Raw genomic sequence first — 13,357 nt, forward strand, 5'->3', positions numbered from 1 at the left:
CTCCGCGGTCCGCACCGGCTGGGGGATTTGGACCCCGGGGGGGAGGGCCGGGCTCTCCCCGGGTCGAGGAGTCCAGAGGTTGGGGACACTCTCTCCTCTCGCCCCCGCCCATCTCAGGAAGTCACAGTGGTGGGTGTGGAGACAACCAGCGTTGGGGTGGGGGGCGGGTGTTGGCCTTTTCCCGGGGCCCCGCAGCTCGCTTGGGCAGGATCTTGGTGAGGATTCGCCTCTCTCCTCTTCTTGGCTGGCCGGTGCCTCCCCATCCTTGGGGTCTCACGCTTGCACGAGGACCCTCCCTCCCCTCGGAGGTGGGGATGGGGCTGGGATATGTGCGCCGCTGGGCTGATCCAGATCTGACTTGGTCCCCAGCATGGTGTTCCCGGTGTTGCTGGGGCCAGGGGGCAAACGGGGACAAGGTCTCTTATTCTCGCGCCCCTCTGCTCCCATCCTCTCCCCTCCTGTTCCCTGTTCTGCTTCTCAGGCAGCTGCTCTTTGTTGCTTCTGCGCCCTGTTCACACACTCGTTTTCACCTCACATTGCTTGCACCTCAGGTGGGTGTTGAGAGTCTCAGCTCCTCTCCTCAGGAAGCTTGCAGGGGCAGGGCCGGTGCCGAGGCGGTAATTAGGGCTGCTACTGGTAGAGGAATGACCGCACTGCAGTGAGGAGACAGGACCCAGAATCTTCCATGGAGAAACGTGGGTGTTAGTGATGGTTTCAAAAAGGTCCACAGCCCCTGCGTGTGGGCTGGGCTTAGTGACTTGCTTCTAATGAATAGAATGTGGCAAATGGCTTCCAAGACGGTCTTACATGGTGTGGAGGCTCCTCTTCCTTCTCCCTCTCCACCTGCTTGCCCTGTGGGACCAGCTGCCCTGTGGTGAGGACGCCCCAGCAGCCCTGGGGAGAGTCCACGTGGTGGGGACCTGAGGCCTCCTGCCACGGGCCACGTGCAGGGGCCTCCTTGGAAGCAGCACCTTCCGCTCCGGTCCAGCCTTCAGGTGACCGGAGCCTCCGCCGACCGCTGACTGTAACCTCAGCAGAGTCCCCGAGCCAGAACCACTCCAAACCTGCTCCCAAATTCTTGACCCACAGGAGCTATGAAATAATAAATGTTTTAAGCCATTAGGTTTTGGGGAAATTTGTTATACAGCAATGGATTACAGTGTTGTCAGGGAAGAGAACAGGGCAGAGGCGGTATTTGAATTGTTTCAGGCTGAGAGAGAAGAGCGGAGAGGGTTGTGGGTCTGAGCTCCAAGGACCCATGTGACTGGGGAAGCTGGAGTATATGAAAGGTGGCAGCCATGCACCGTGGGGTGACCTCACGGGGTGGTGAATTGTGGGTGTTGCATGTCAGGTGGACACACTGCGCCATGAGGACTACGACCAGTCTGGGCCCCTGTGAGGGTATTGGGAAGTGCCAGTGACTCCGAATAGCACAGCAAGAGCACCGGGCATAGAACCAGCTGGGAGCCACAGGGCCACGGGTGGGAGCCTGGCTGAGGCCCACCAGGGCCAGTCGTCAGGGACCTGACCCCCCTCTTCCCCCCTCCTGGCAGAAAATGGTCTCTGAGCAGCCAGCACCTCAGTGTCCTCACCCTGCCCCCCGAGGTTCAGCATGGAGCTCCTGCTGGATGAATCTAGGCCCCAGCCCATACCCCAGGGAGAAAGGGGTCCAGATACCAGCCCATCCAAGTAACAGATGCCCTCTCTAGAGGGTGGGCGTGCAGAGGTCCTGGCAGAAGCACCCTGGGTCCTATGGCAGGGTATGAGGGGGCCACAGGCAGCATGGAGGGCACAAAAGGGGCGTGGGCCAAAGCATGGGGGGCCAAGAGAGGGCACACAGAGGGCACAGGCCTCCTGGTGAAATGCCACCCAAGTTTCAAGCGATGAGAGTGCATTCCGCGGGCTTATTTGAGGACTGAGTCTGTGGCTTTTGCAGTAACACTTGGCTTTCCTGCCCCAGGTGCTCACACTTTTATCATCTGTTAGTACTGTCTTGGGAGGAGCCAGCCTGACGTTCCCGGTTGTGGAATGCAGTGGTGGCCCTGGGATGAGATGACAGTTCGGCTTTCTTTCCCTCCAGATTACGGTTGTCAGGGAGGACGGGGAAGGAGCATCCAGGGAGGTTGTCTGTCTGTCTGTCTTTCAGCAGGTGAGTAGAGTCAGGATGTCTGTTGTGCCAAGAACTTTGGCCTGGGTCAGATCAGCAGGGTGGGGCCAGGGCCTGTCTCCCTGCGGCTCCTCACCCAGGGGCTGTCCAGGAGGCAGCCATGGGAAGCGACAGGCTCATGGTCATCCCTGCAGGTGCGGTGGCCAGCCTTCGTGGGTCTTTCTCTCTGTGTGTGGAGAAGATAGTGATGGCATGTGAACAAGTGGGCCGTCCCTCCGAAGCGACAGCGCTTTTCCTAACAGACACACTGGGGCTCTGGTGGGAGGGGTGCTCAGGCCCCTGGGCGCCGGAGTGTGCTCCAGAAGCTGTTTCGGAAGCTCTCACAGGAAGGCATAGAGGAAGGGGTTGAGACAGGAGCTGGTGTAGCTGAGGCTGGTGATGACGTAGAAGATGCTGATGACCAGTGGTGTCTGGGGCAGGTCTGTGGTCAGGGCCGCGATGGAGGCCAGGTGGAAGGGCGTCCAGCAGAGCAGGCCCACAGCCAGCATGGCCAGGACCAGGTGGTCACCGTCCGCTTGGCCTCGCCCAGAGCTCTGGAGTGGAGTTGCAGGGCCCACAGCCGACGTAGCAGGTGCACATAGAGCACACAGAGGGTGCACACGGGCACCACCAAGCCCAGGACCAGCAGGTAGATGCGGCTGGCCTTGAACCAGGCCCTCTCAGGCTGTGGGAAGCTCAGCCCGCAACTCGTGACCTGTAGCTCATTGCTGTAGACACCGGCAAAGGCGAAGAAGGGCAGCACCATGATGGTGACACCGATCCAGACACACAGGCCGGTGATCTTTGCCCCCCGGAGGGTGCGCCGGGGCACATGGCGGGACTGTGTGGTGGCCAGCACCACCAGGGAGCGGTCCACACTCATGGTGGCCGAGAAGTAGATGCTGGAGAAGATGTTGTAGTGGCCGATGGCCAGCGCCAGTTTGCAGAGCAGCTCCCCGAAGGGCCAGCGCTGCAGCAGGTGCTCCGTGACGCTGACAGGCAGCACCAACGTGAAGAGACCGTTGGCAACGGCCAGGTTCAGGATGAACACGTTGGTCACTGTTGTCATTGTGGGCACCCTCAGGATCACATAGATGACAGCTGTGTTGTTGCCCGTCAGCCCCACGGCACAGATCGCGGAGTACACTGCTGGCGGGAACTCATAGAGGGCTGGCAGGGGCTCATGGAGGGTGACGTTGTGCCTGGTGCCATTGTCCCAAGTGCGGTTGGCGCCCACTGCAGCCTGGAAGGGGGAGCCTCTGCTTTCTTTCTTTCTTTTTTTTTTTTTAAAGATTTTATTTATTTATTTGAGAGAGAGAGAACACATGAGAGGGGATAGGGTCAGAGGACGAAGCAGACTCCCTGCCAAGCAGGGAGCCCGATGCGGGACTCGATCCAGGGACTCCAGGATCATGACCTGAGTCGAAGGCAGTCGCTCAACCAGCTGAGCCACCCAGGCGCCCAGGGGAGCCTCTGCTTTCAAGGGGATCCAGCCCAGCAGCCTGCATCCTGAGGTGGGACCCAGGGCCGGTGGAGGTGCCTTGGAGGGGGGGGTCTGGGTAGGGGCCTCCTTGGGCTGGATTCTGAGAAAGAGACAAAGAGAAATTTGGGATCTGACTCTTAGCTTAGAACGGCAGTGGCCTCAAGTTCTCTGGCAGAGGCTGTGGCCATTTTGCCGGGGTCGAGGACACGCGGGGTCTCTCTCCATCCCCCCTGTCCTGCCCCACCTGTGCGCAGTTTACCTGGGATCGAGGCAGTGCCTTTGCAAACACACCTCCCAGGCTCACCCCTGTCCCCTTCAAATCCAGGGGTCCTGAAGCCAGAGCCCTCCCAGTCATACCCTCTTCAGGGCCACCTGCTCTTCGCCCCATTGACCTGTCTGACAACACGTGGCCCCAAGTTGGTGGCCTTGGTGGGCGTGTGAAGGAGGCCAGTGCAGGCTGTGGCAGGGGTGGAGGAGGGAGGGGAGGCCCACTGACAGGCTCTCACCAGGGTCCCACTCAGCTCTTGCCTGTCTTGGGGGGGCTTTTAGGACCTGCCTGGTCAGCAGCCTCAGCGCGAGCTGGCTTCCTGGCAAGGTCTGCAGCCCGGTGACAGCGCTAAGGAGCAGTGAAGGAGGGAGGCAGACCCTACTGGTTGAGGCGGAGCTCCGGGAACAGTGTGGGCAGAAGCTGCGGCAGCACCTGTCGTCATCCCCAGGGTCGCTGCAGTGCTCACTCGCCTGGGTGGATTCTCCAGTGGATTCTCCAGTGGATTCCCCAGGGTCGCTGCAGTGCTCACTCGCCTGGGTGGATTCTCCAGTGGATTCTCCAGTGGATTCCCCAGGGTCGCTGCAGTGCTCACTCGCCTGGGTGGATTCTCCAGTGGATTCTCCAGTGGATTCCCCAGGGTCGCTGCAGTGCTCACTCGCCTGGGTGGATTCTCCAGTGGATTCTCCAGTGGATTCCCCAGGGTCGCTGCAGTGCTCACTCGCCTGGGTGGATTCTCCAGTGGATTCTCCAGTGGATTCCCCAGGGTCGCTGCAGTGCTCACTCGCCTGGGTGGATTCTCCAGTGGGTGGCCCTCGTGTGTGTGTGTGTGTGTGTGCACACGCATGTGCTGTGTGGGAGGGCATGCAGTGCAGGGGCCTCTGGCGGGCCCAGGTCTGTTGGGGGGGCATGTCTGTGTGGTCTGTACTTTTGTCTGTGGGTCTCTGTGGACCTGGGCACCCTTATCTGTGTGTGAGGGGGCCTTGGCGGGTCTTGTGCCAGACCCTGTGTGTGTGCATGTGTGCATGTGGTTTCTGTCGTAAACTCTGTGCCTGTGTCTGGGGTCTCTGCATAGGTCCCAGCTGCATGTAGTGATCCGGGGGATCTGGATGTCTTTGTGTGGAAGCAGAATTTGTTGCCCACAGAAAACCCAACTTCTCTCTCTCTCTCTCTTTTTTTTTTTGCTGAGAGAAGAACACGTACGTGTGCAAAAACTACACACGTGGTGGAAGTCTGTGGAGAGAAGGTGATTGGCTCTTGTCCAGCTCCTGGTCCCTCCGTGAGCTGCCCACTGCCGCTAACCACTCTCAAAGACTTGTTCGATCCTAACACCCAGACTGCTGCCCAGCACCATCTCGGCTGGCTCCTCAGCATGACTTCTGCGTTGAGGCTCTGTATGTTTCCAGTCTGGGGAGACACGGCTGCACACTGCCGGCAGGGTGTCCCCCCCCTCCCCACCTGCCTGCTTCCCTCACCAGACTTGCCGCTCCTGTGTCCCTATGGCCTGAGTCAGGACAGGAGCCTGGGCACTTGGCCAAACGCCCTGAAGCCACCATGTCTGGGGGCACCAGCCTGCCCTCCCGTGGGCCCAGAGGTGGGCACAGCAGGCTGTGGGGGCCTGCCAGCCTCAGCCAGGGGCTCCAGCTGTCCCTCCAGGGCTGGGCCTCCACCCGGCAGGGGACCCTCAAGGTAAGACCCACTTCAGAAGCACCTCATCCGCGGCCCCACTGCAACAGCATGGCCCCAGGGCCGCACGCCCCAGCCCTTACTCCCTCAGCCCTTCGTTCTGCCCTGTGGGTTGGGCATCACGTGAATGTCGTTTTGTGGAAATGGTTTCCATGTTCGGAACCGAGTCGGGCGAGCCTGTGGAGAGGAGCCGTGGAAGGGGGTGCGTGTGATGTCAGTGTTGGTGAGCACGGATTGTGCATGGCTGCGTGCAGCTGTTCACGTGTCGGGAGGAAGCAGATCCAAAGAGCCCAGGGGAGCTCTTCCCCCACCAGTGCCGTGGGGGGTCAGTGTCAGGACCCTGAGACAGTGTAGAAACGAGCAAGCTCAGTCGTGACACTTTTAATTTATTTTTTAAAGATTTTCTTTACTTATTTGAGAGACAGAGCTGGAGTGGAGGGGTGGGGGATGGGGGGAGAGGCAGAGGCGAGGGGGAGGGGCAAGCAGACTCCCCGCTGAGTGTGGGGCTCCGCCAGGCGCCCTCTTCGTGATAGCTTTATTCTCACTGTCATTTCCGTTGGGTGTGGCTACTTGGGTCTTCACACACTTACGCACACTGACACAGGCCTCTGCAGACACGTGGGGACATACAGACACGCACTTACTTACGCACACACACTTACGCGCACACACACACGCACACTGACACAGGCCTCTGCAGACACGTGGGGACATACAGACACGCACTTACTTACGCACACACACTTACGCGCACACACACACGCACACTGACACAGGCCTCTGCAGACACGTGGGGACACATGGAGACGTATAGACATGCACTTCCGCACACACACACTCACACCCACAGGGCTTACCTGTGCGCCATCTCAGCTCCTTGCAGGTGGGTCTGGTGGGTGGGGGCGGGGGCTTTGCCCTGCAGGCTAGAGTCCAGGCCTGTCTGCTCTCCTGCTGTCCCCCTCACTGGCTCACCAGGAACAGGGACAGCCTGTGGCTTGCAGCCCTGCAGGTTAAGTGCTCCTCAGAGTGCCTGGGCCTCAGCCGTCTCTCAGCAGGTAACTGAGAAGCTTAGTTCACTGAAAAAAGACAAATGATTCTGGGCCCATTTCCCTACGATGGGAACCAGGTTCTCCCACTTCTCCAGGGAAGCAGAGAGAGCTCTGTATTTATTACACAGAGGGGGCTCCTCCCCTTCAGGACTCCCTCCCTGCCACTGGGCGCCCAGCTGCCTCCCCCTCCCCCAACAGTGGGCACTGAGCTGTGCCGAGGGGGACGTCATGGCTTGGGGGTGCCTGTGCCAGGCTGTGAGGGAGGCCTCCGGCTCAGGGAAGGTGGGAAAGTCCTTGGGGCAGCCAGACTGAGGTCCTACAAGGGCTTTTGCTCAGTCAACTCTCAAATACCCCAACTCTAGGCTCAGAGTCAGTGTCTGCTCCACAAAAGAATACAGCAGTGAACAAAGAAGAGAAACCTCCTGCTCTCATAGGGCCGACCCTGTAGTGGGGAAGCATCAGTACCGTGTAAGCTGTGGTCAAGGACAAGGCACGCTATGGGGAAGCACAGCCGAGGGGCCTTGCAAGTGTGTGTGTGGAGGACAGAGGGTCACGGGGGAGGGAGAGGCCTTCGGGGAGGAAGGAGCCAGGGGCTTTGTCTGCCCTCCTGGGGGTACTGGCTCTTGTCTGTGTGGAAGTTTTGAGGAGGGGAGGATGGTCCTGCCAGGTCCTCAGGTGGAGAGGGTCTGTGAGGTGAGGGGGTGGAGAAGGCCAAGGAGGCTGGGGGAGGGTCCTTTGCAGGAGCCCTGTCTTCGGGGTCTGTAGGGGCAGTCAGGTCAGAGGACAGGATAACATCCAGAGTCCATCTAGCTGTGGGCAGCACCAACCCCACCTGAGGTCTTTGGGAAGCAGGGTTTGGGGCAGCCTAGGCCGCGGCTTGAGGCTGTTTGCTCACAGCCTGCCCGGGCTCTGGCACTTGCCCTGCCCACATGCCCCCCCTGCCCCCCCCAGACACAAGCTGAGAAACACCCAAGCAGGAAGGAGGCCTGATGGCTTCCCAAGGCAGCCCAGGTCCTTCTCAGCCTGGGAGGGTCATTAAGGTCCACTACCAGAGAGCTTACTTCTTCCCGTCCCCCAGAAACTCAGATCAGGAGGGATGGGGGACTCAAGTAGAGATGGAGCTGCAGATGTGGGTGGCAGCTTCCCCTCCTTCCTGAGACAGGCCCTGCTGGGTAGGACCCGGGGGCCTGTCCCAAGTTTGGGGGTGGTCTCCTGGGTGGTCTTGGTGCACTTGGTGAGAGGGGTGGAGGGGTGTCTCCTCCCGTCCTCCAGCAGAGTTCCTGTGGTCACTCAGAGCGTGGGCAGGGCAGAGAGGGAGGGCGCAGGCGCTGATGTGTCCCGAGTGGGAGGGGTCACAGGCATATCCGTGTATGTAAATATGCGTGTTGGGGGTGGAAGAGTGTGGATGTATCTTGACACCCTCCACCTGGGCCTGGAGTGGCCCAGCACCCTGGGCCAGAGATGGACCCAGGAACGAGCCATCCGTCAGCAGGTTTATGCCAAAGCTCAGTGGGCGGGCAAGGTTGAGTCAGGCTCACATCAGCTCCCGCAGAGCCATGATTCAGACCCGAAGGCCAGGCCGAGGGAAGACTCTAGAGATGGACAGTCCTTGGGCCTCCATGTGGGGCTCATGCCACACAGCTCAGCTTGGTTCTGGTCCCAGGGAGTGTGGGCAGCCGGCCGTTTCCACAGGTGGGGCTGGGTATAGGATGCTCCACAGGCCAGACCTGTTGACCTTGGACCAGGCTCTCTGTCTGTGAATTGATGATGCAGGGGTGAGACGGTTGGAGGAGTAAGGCCAGGGTGAAGTGGCCCTCCCATCTCCTGGAGCCTCCCCAACTCCCGGGCAGGGAGGACGAGACCGAGCTGGCAGCTAGTAGGGCCAGAATGATGGGTCCTGCTGGGCAAGGTTGCTCATTCCCTTACCCCGACCCACATGCCTGGCACCAACCCCAAGCTCAGAGGATGGAGCCTGGCCTGAGCCTGCTGCAGAAGCTTTGCTGACCCTGCGGCCCTGTACCAAGCATACCACACACACCTTCCCACAGTACATAGATCTCAACACACCTGTCTCTCCGCCCCCCACCCCCAAACGTTCACACAAACTCCTGGTCAATTCCAGGCCCCGCCTGCTGTCTTTAGAGCCAGATGGTGGGTGGGGCTGTCTGGGATGGTAACTGAGGCTGGGCAGTGGCGAGGGGCCCTCTCTGGCTGAAGGACCGTCAGTGATGGGGCAAGGTGGCCAGGGCAGTCATGGGGCCCCCAGGTCACATGCTTGGTGCCCACATTCTCGCTGCACAGGTGAACACACGTGTGCATCCTGCCCTGTGTCCACAGCATCTTGCTCACCCTTGCTCATGTGCAGTCACCTGGAGACACTTCTGTGCCCCACGTTGGGTCTGCACGTGGCAGCAGTACATGTCGCTGCTCCTGGGTCTCCTCTGTGCATCTGGGGGAACCTTTCCCAGGGGCTCTACCCCCACCCTCGCCTTCTCTTCAGCCTCTGTGGCCAGTGACCACGGTCCTGCTGTGGAGGAAACCAGCAGGCCAGGTGTCTGCACGGCTCTGATGCAGGGGGCTGGTTTGGATGCTGGAGGGGTTTGAGGAGGGGCCGTGCCTGGGTCTGGGGGAAGCAGTCCAGAGTCAGGGGGAGTGTGGGGAAGGAGGAGGGCTCAGCTGGGGGGTGTTGGAGCTGGCTCCGGCCTCTCCCTCCAAATCCTTGTCCTCTGTGCAGGCCCTGGTGCTTTGGTCCACAAGTTGTGTTGGCTGCTGAAGGAAGGGGGCCTCCGGGAGTGGAGAGAGGCGCCTCAGCCTGGTGACTCCATCCATGGCCCTGCCCCACACTGGGCCTCCTGCTGATGGGGCTGCCCTGGACTCCACTCACACTTTGGCTCACTGGTACCTCTGCTGGTCCAAGTAACAGACATTGACATTGGCCTGTGCATGCACCAGGTCCTAGACTTAGTGCTGGGGGCCTGATCAGGCTGCGACCTAGGTGGGCTGGGCTAGTGCCTCTGTCTAGGGCTTATGGGAGGGGCCTTTTGCTACTGCCCTGGCAGTGGTCAGGAGAATGGGCTGAGGCGGGGAACCCCCAGACCCAGCTGAAGATGGAGCAGAGCCAGGCCAGCCTGGGGATGGGGGATGGAGGAGATGAGGGGCCCAGGGGCCCAGTGTCATAGCAAAAGCTCTGGGTCTATCTTCAGCGTGGCCTGCTGCCCTGATCAGGGTTCCCTTCTTGTACGCAGAGTCCCTCCAAGTGCTTCACTGGGGCTCCTTCTCTATCTTGTCCCAGGACTTGTGTCTTCAGGGCTGTGTCTAGAGCCCAGGCCTGGGTGTCCTTCCTTACCTGGCCTCTTCTTGAAGCTCCAGGAGCTGCCAGGTCTTGGAGGACGCTGTGTGCCCCACACCTGCCCTGGGTGAGTCAGCAAGGGCCCAGCTCCTACCCACCTATAGGCTCTCTAGTGGCCATGACAGCCCTGTCCAGACAGGTCATACCTGGTGTCCACTTCGGCTGTGCTCTCTCAAGAGCCCCATGCCCCCCTACCTGTGACCCTGTGGCCTTCAACATCCCATTTGTGGGATGGAGGGTGACCCGCTGTCCCGGTTTACTTGGGCCTCTCTGGGTTTTAGAACTGGACCTCTGAACTCCAGGAAACCCCTTGGCCCTGGACAGACCATTTATCCGCGGGGCCTGTCAGGGTACTTATGAGAGGGTACTTCCCCTGGAGGGAAGGCCACCTGGTGTAGCCCATGGGGACAAGGCCTGGGCTCCGCCAGAAGATGACTTTGTGTCCCCCACCTCCACACAGGGCCCAGGCACATTTCCTAATTCCCTTGACCCGCCTCCTTCTGCTTTATCTGAATGCCCACTGTGGGCCAGGTAACACCACTGCTGTTTTCTTGGCCCACAATGACCCAGGACGCAGTACCACCCCTGGCCCACTCTGGAGGTGAAAACAGGAGGCTCTGACGGGGCTTCTTCAGCATGAGCTTGCAATCCTAGTGCGACAGGACATGTTTAGCTTCCAAAGGAGCTGCTGCCGTCCGCATCACCCACAGCAGGGTACTTGGGGCCTGGCCCTGGTATCAACCACCGGCTGCTCCCTCAGGATCCTGGCCCTCTGTAGGCAGGTGCCGGAGCAGCTGGAAGCTCGGGCCCCTGCCTCCTTCCCAGGGGTAGAGAAGTGTGGCTGTGAGCAGAGCTCACGCTCTCACTGAGGAGACCCTCAGAGCTGGTGGCTCAGGCCAAGGAGGTGGGTCCTGCCTGAGGCCTCTGTCCACACCCCCAGGCAGTGGTCTGGAGTGCAGGTCTAGAGCCAGCTGTCCTTGCTGTGTGACCCAGGGTGAGGTGCTCAACCTCTCTGAACCTCCACTTCCTCATTTGTCAAATTGGGATCATAATTTTCCTGCCTTAGAGTGTGGAGGGGATTAGGCTGAGATAGTGCCGGCTGATGACTCTGCTCATTGCCTGTACAAGTTGGACCCAGTGCCTGTTGTTGCTGGAAGAAGTCTGCATTCCTACCTGCCCATGCTGCTCTGGAGCCGGTCTGGGGTTTCAGCCTTGGGCTTGGGCAGCTCAGATGAACACTGGGAGCCCATGGTGACCTCACATCGACTGTGAGTGGGACAGGAGGCTGCTAAGGGGCCATGAGCTGCAAGATTCAGGGGAACAGGGCTTCCTGGAGGTGGGTGTGGTGGGGGGATCATCAGCTTGTGTAAGGAACTGGGAAACCAGGAGGCTAGCTACTGGCCCAAAGCACCTTGAAGCCCCCCTCTCCCAAGAGGCCTTCTCAGATTAGTTCTGTCCAACCTCAAGAGGGGCAGCTATTTTCCCCAAGTCTGGGGTCAAGGGCAGGATCCCCTCTATCTCCCAGGCCAAGTGGGTTCTGTGCAATGCAGCCCAACCCTGACACCCAGTGGCCAGTTATGAGCACTGCTGCAGAGAAGACAGGACCGCTGGAACCCCGACAAGCCCGAAAGAGGCCCCAGGGGTGGGACCCCAGACTTGGTGACAGGACTGCATGTGGCTCATCCAACACATCTGTGAGCTTCCGTGTGGGGAGCATGTTCCTGAAGATTCAGAGACACGTGGGTCTCACCCCCAAGTAGTTCCATTCTGGGGTTGATCTTTTCATGCTAGTGGCTTATCTTTCCTGGGCCAACATTGATGGGGTCATGGCAGGTTTCCGAGAGAGGTTGTGTCTTAGCTGTTCTTCTAGGGGTGAGTAGCGGTACCTGGGGAGGGTGGAGGAACATGAGAGGGAGCAAACAAGACTGGAGATGGGGAGGGGTGAGGCTGAGGGCAGGCGGGGCTGCAGTGAGAACATTAATGGGTCTCTGTGGGCATTGGGGGCTGCAGATAGTTTTGTGTCCACATTTGTGTTTCGAAGCAATCATTCTGGCTGCTGGATGGAAGGTGGATGTGAGGGTTGAGGGTGGCAGTAGGTGGCCAGCCTCTGAGACTCCAGGCTGGTGGGGGAGCGGGACACTGGCAGACAGGGCCTGGGGGCAGGCTGCCTTGGAGTGGAACTGTGGGTTCCAGCGCCCTTGAAGGCAGAAAGGTGGTGACATCTGATGTTGGGAGACCTGGGCTGGAGCCTCAGCTGCCAGCTGACCTAGGGATGGAACAGGTGCAGAGGGGTCCATGGGGAGGGGCTTACCCGGTCTCAACTGCCTAGAGAGGTCTCAATGAAGTCCCTGCCTGATGCTTCAGTCGGCTTTCTTTCCAGCTGGGCAGGGGCAGTGCAGAGCTCTGGCAGCAACACTGGTGGCCAAATCTTACATCTCCAGAGAGCAGAGAAGTGGGTCCAGGGGGTATTTTGAGGGTGGGGAGGTGTTCTAGGCAGTGGAAGCCTCCCTGGAGCCCAGAGGGACAATAGATGAGGCAGGGGCCTGGGGGCCTGAGCAGGGACTTAGCAGCTTGAAAGGCTCCAGAGGTGTCCAGAGGGGCTTTGGGGACTTGATGTTTCTTTTCCCTTTTTAAAGACGATTTATTTATTTATTTGACAGAGGGGAGGGGAGAGTGCATGTGAGAGGGGGAAGGGGCAGAGGGAGAGAGAGGATCCTTAGGCAGACTCAGCACTGAGTGCCCGACCAGATGTGGACCTTGACACGGGGTTGATCTCATGACCCTGAGATCATGACCTGAGCCAAAACCAAGAGTCGGACGCTTAACCGACTGAGCCACCTGGGGTCCCTGGGGACTTGACATTTCTGTGTGATCTGTGTGAACGTGTCATCCCTACACTGGTGTGGAGCTTCTGTGATGGGCAAGAGAATATGCATGTGTATACGTGCTGTTGTGAGCACGTGTGTAAACTGTGTGTTGTGCATGCACGCGTGTGGTGTTTATGCACAGCGTGTTGTGTGTGCACGTGCATGCGCATGCACTGAGTGTTGTGTGTGCACGTGTGCGGTGTATAAACTGTGTTGTGTGTGCACGTGTGTAGTGTTTATGCACAGCGTGTTGTGTGTGCACATGCATGTGCGTGCACTGAGTGTAGTGTGTGCACGTGTGTGCTGTACACACAGGGTGTGGCGTGTGCACGTGTGCGGTGTATAAACTGTGTTGTGTGTGCACGTGTGTGGTGTTTATGCACAGCGTGTTGTGTGTGCACGTGTGTGGTGTTTATGCACAGCGTGTTGTGTGTGCACGTGCATGTGCGTGCACTGAGTGTAGTGTGTGCACGTGTGCAGTGTATAAACTGTTGTGTGTGCACGTGTGTGGT

The 13,357-nt window shown here is 59.5% G+C and overlaps 1 protein-coding gene across 1 annotated transcript; it reads right to left on the reverse strand.

Annotated features, from left to right (window-relative positions):
- Positions 1-2,487: 2,487 nt before the first annotated feature.
- On the reverse strand, positions 2,488-3,654 carry NPBWR2 (neuropeptides B and W receptor 2). Its single transcript, XM_036084674.1, is given in 3 exon segments — positions 2,488-2,669; positions 2,672-3,382; positions 3,606-3,654. Coding segments are annotated over 3 exon segments (942 nt in total).
- Between the last annotated feature and the right edge of the window lie 9,703 nt (positions 3,655-13,357).

The sequence above is a fragment of the Halichoerus grypus genome, chromosome 10 (assembly GCF_964656455.1).
Source record: "Halichoerus grypus chromosome 10, mHalGry1.hap1.1, whole genome shotgun sequence".
Lineage (NCBI taxonomy): Eukaryota > Metazoa > Chordata > Mammalia > Carnivora > Phocidae > Halichoerus > Halichoerus grypus.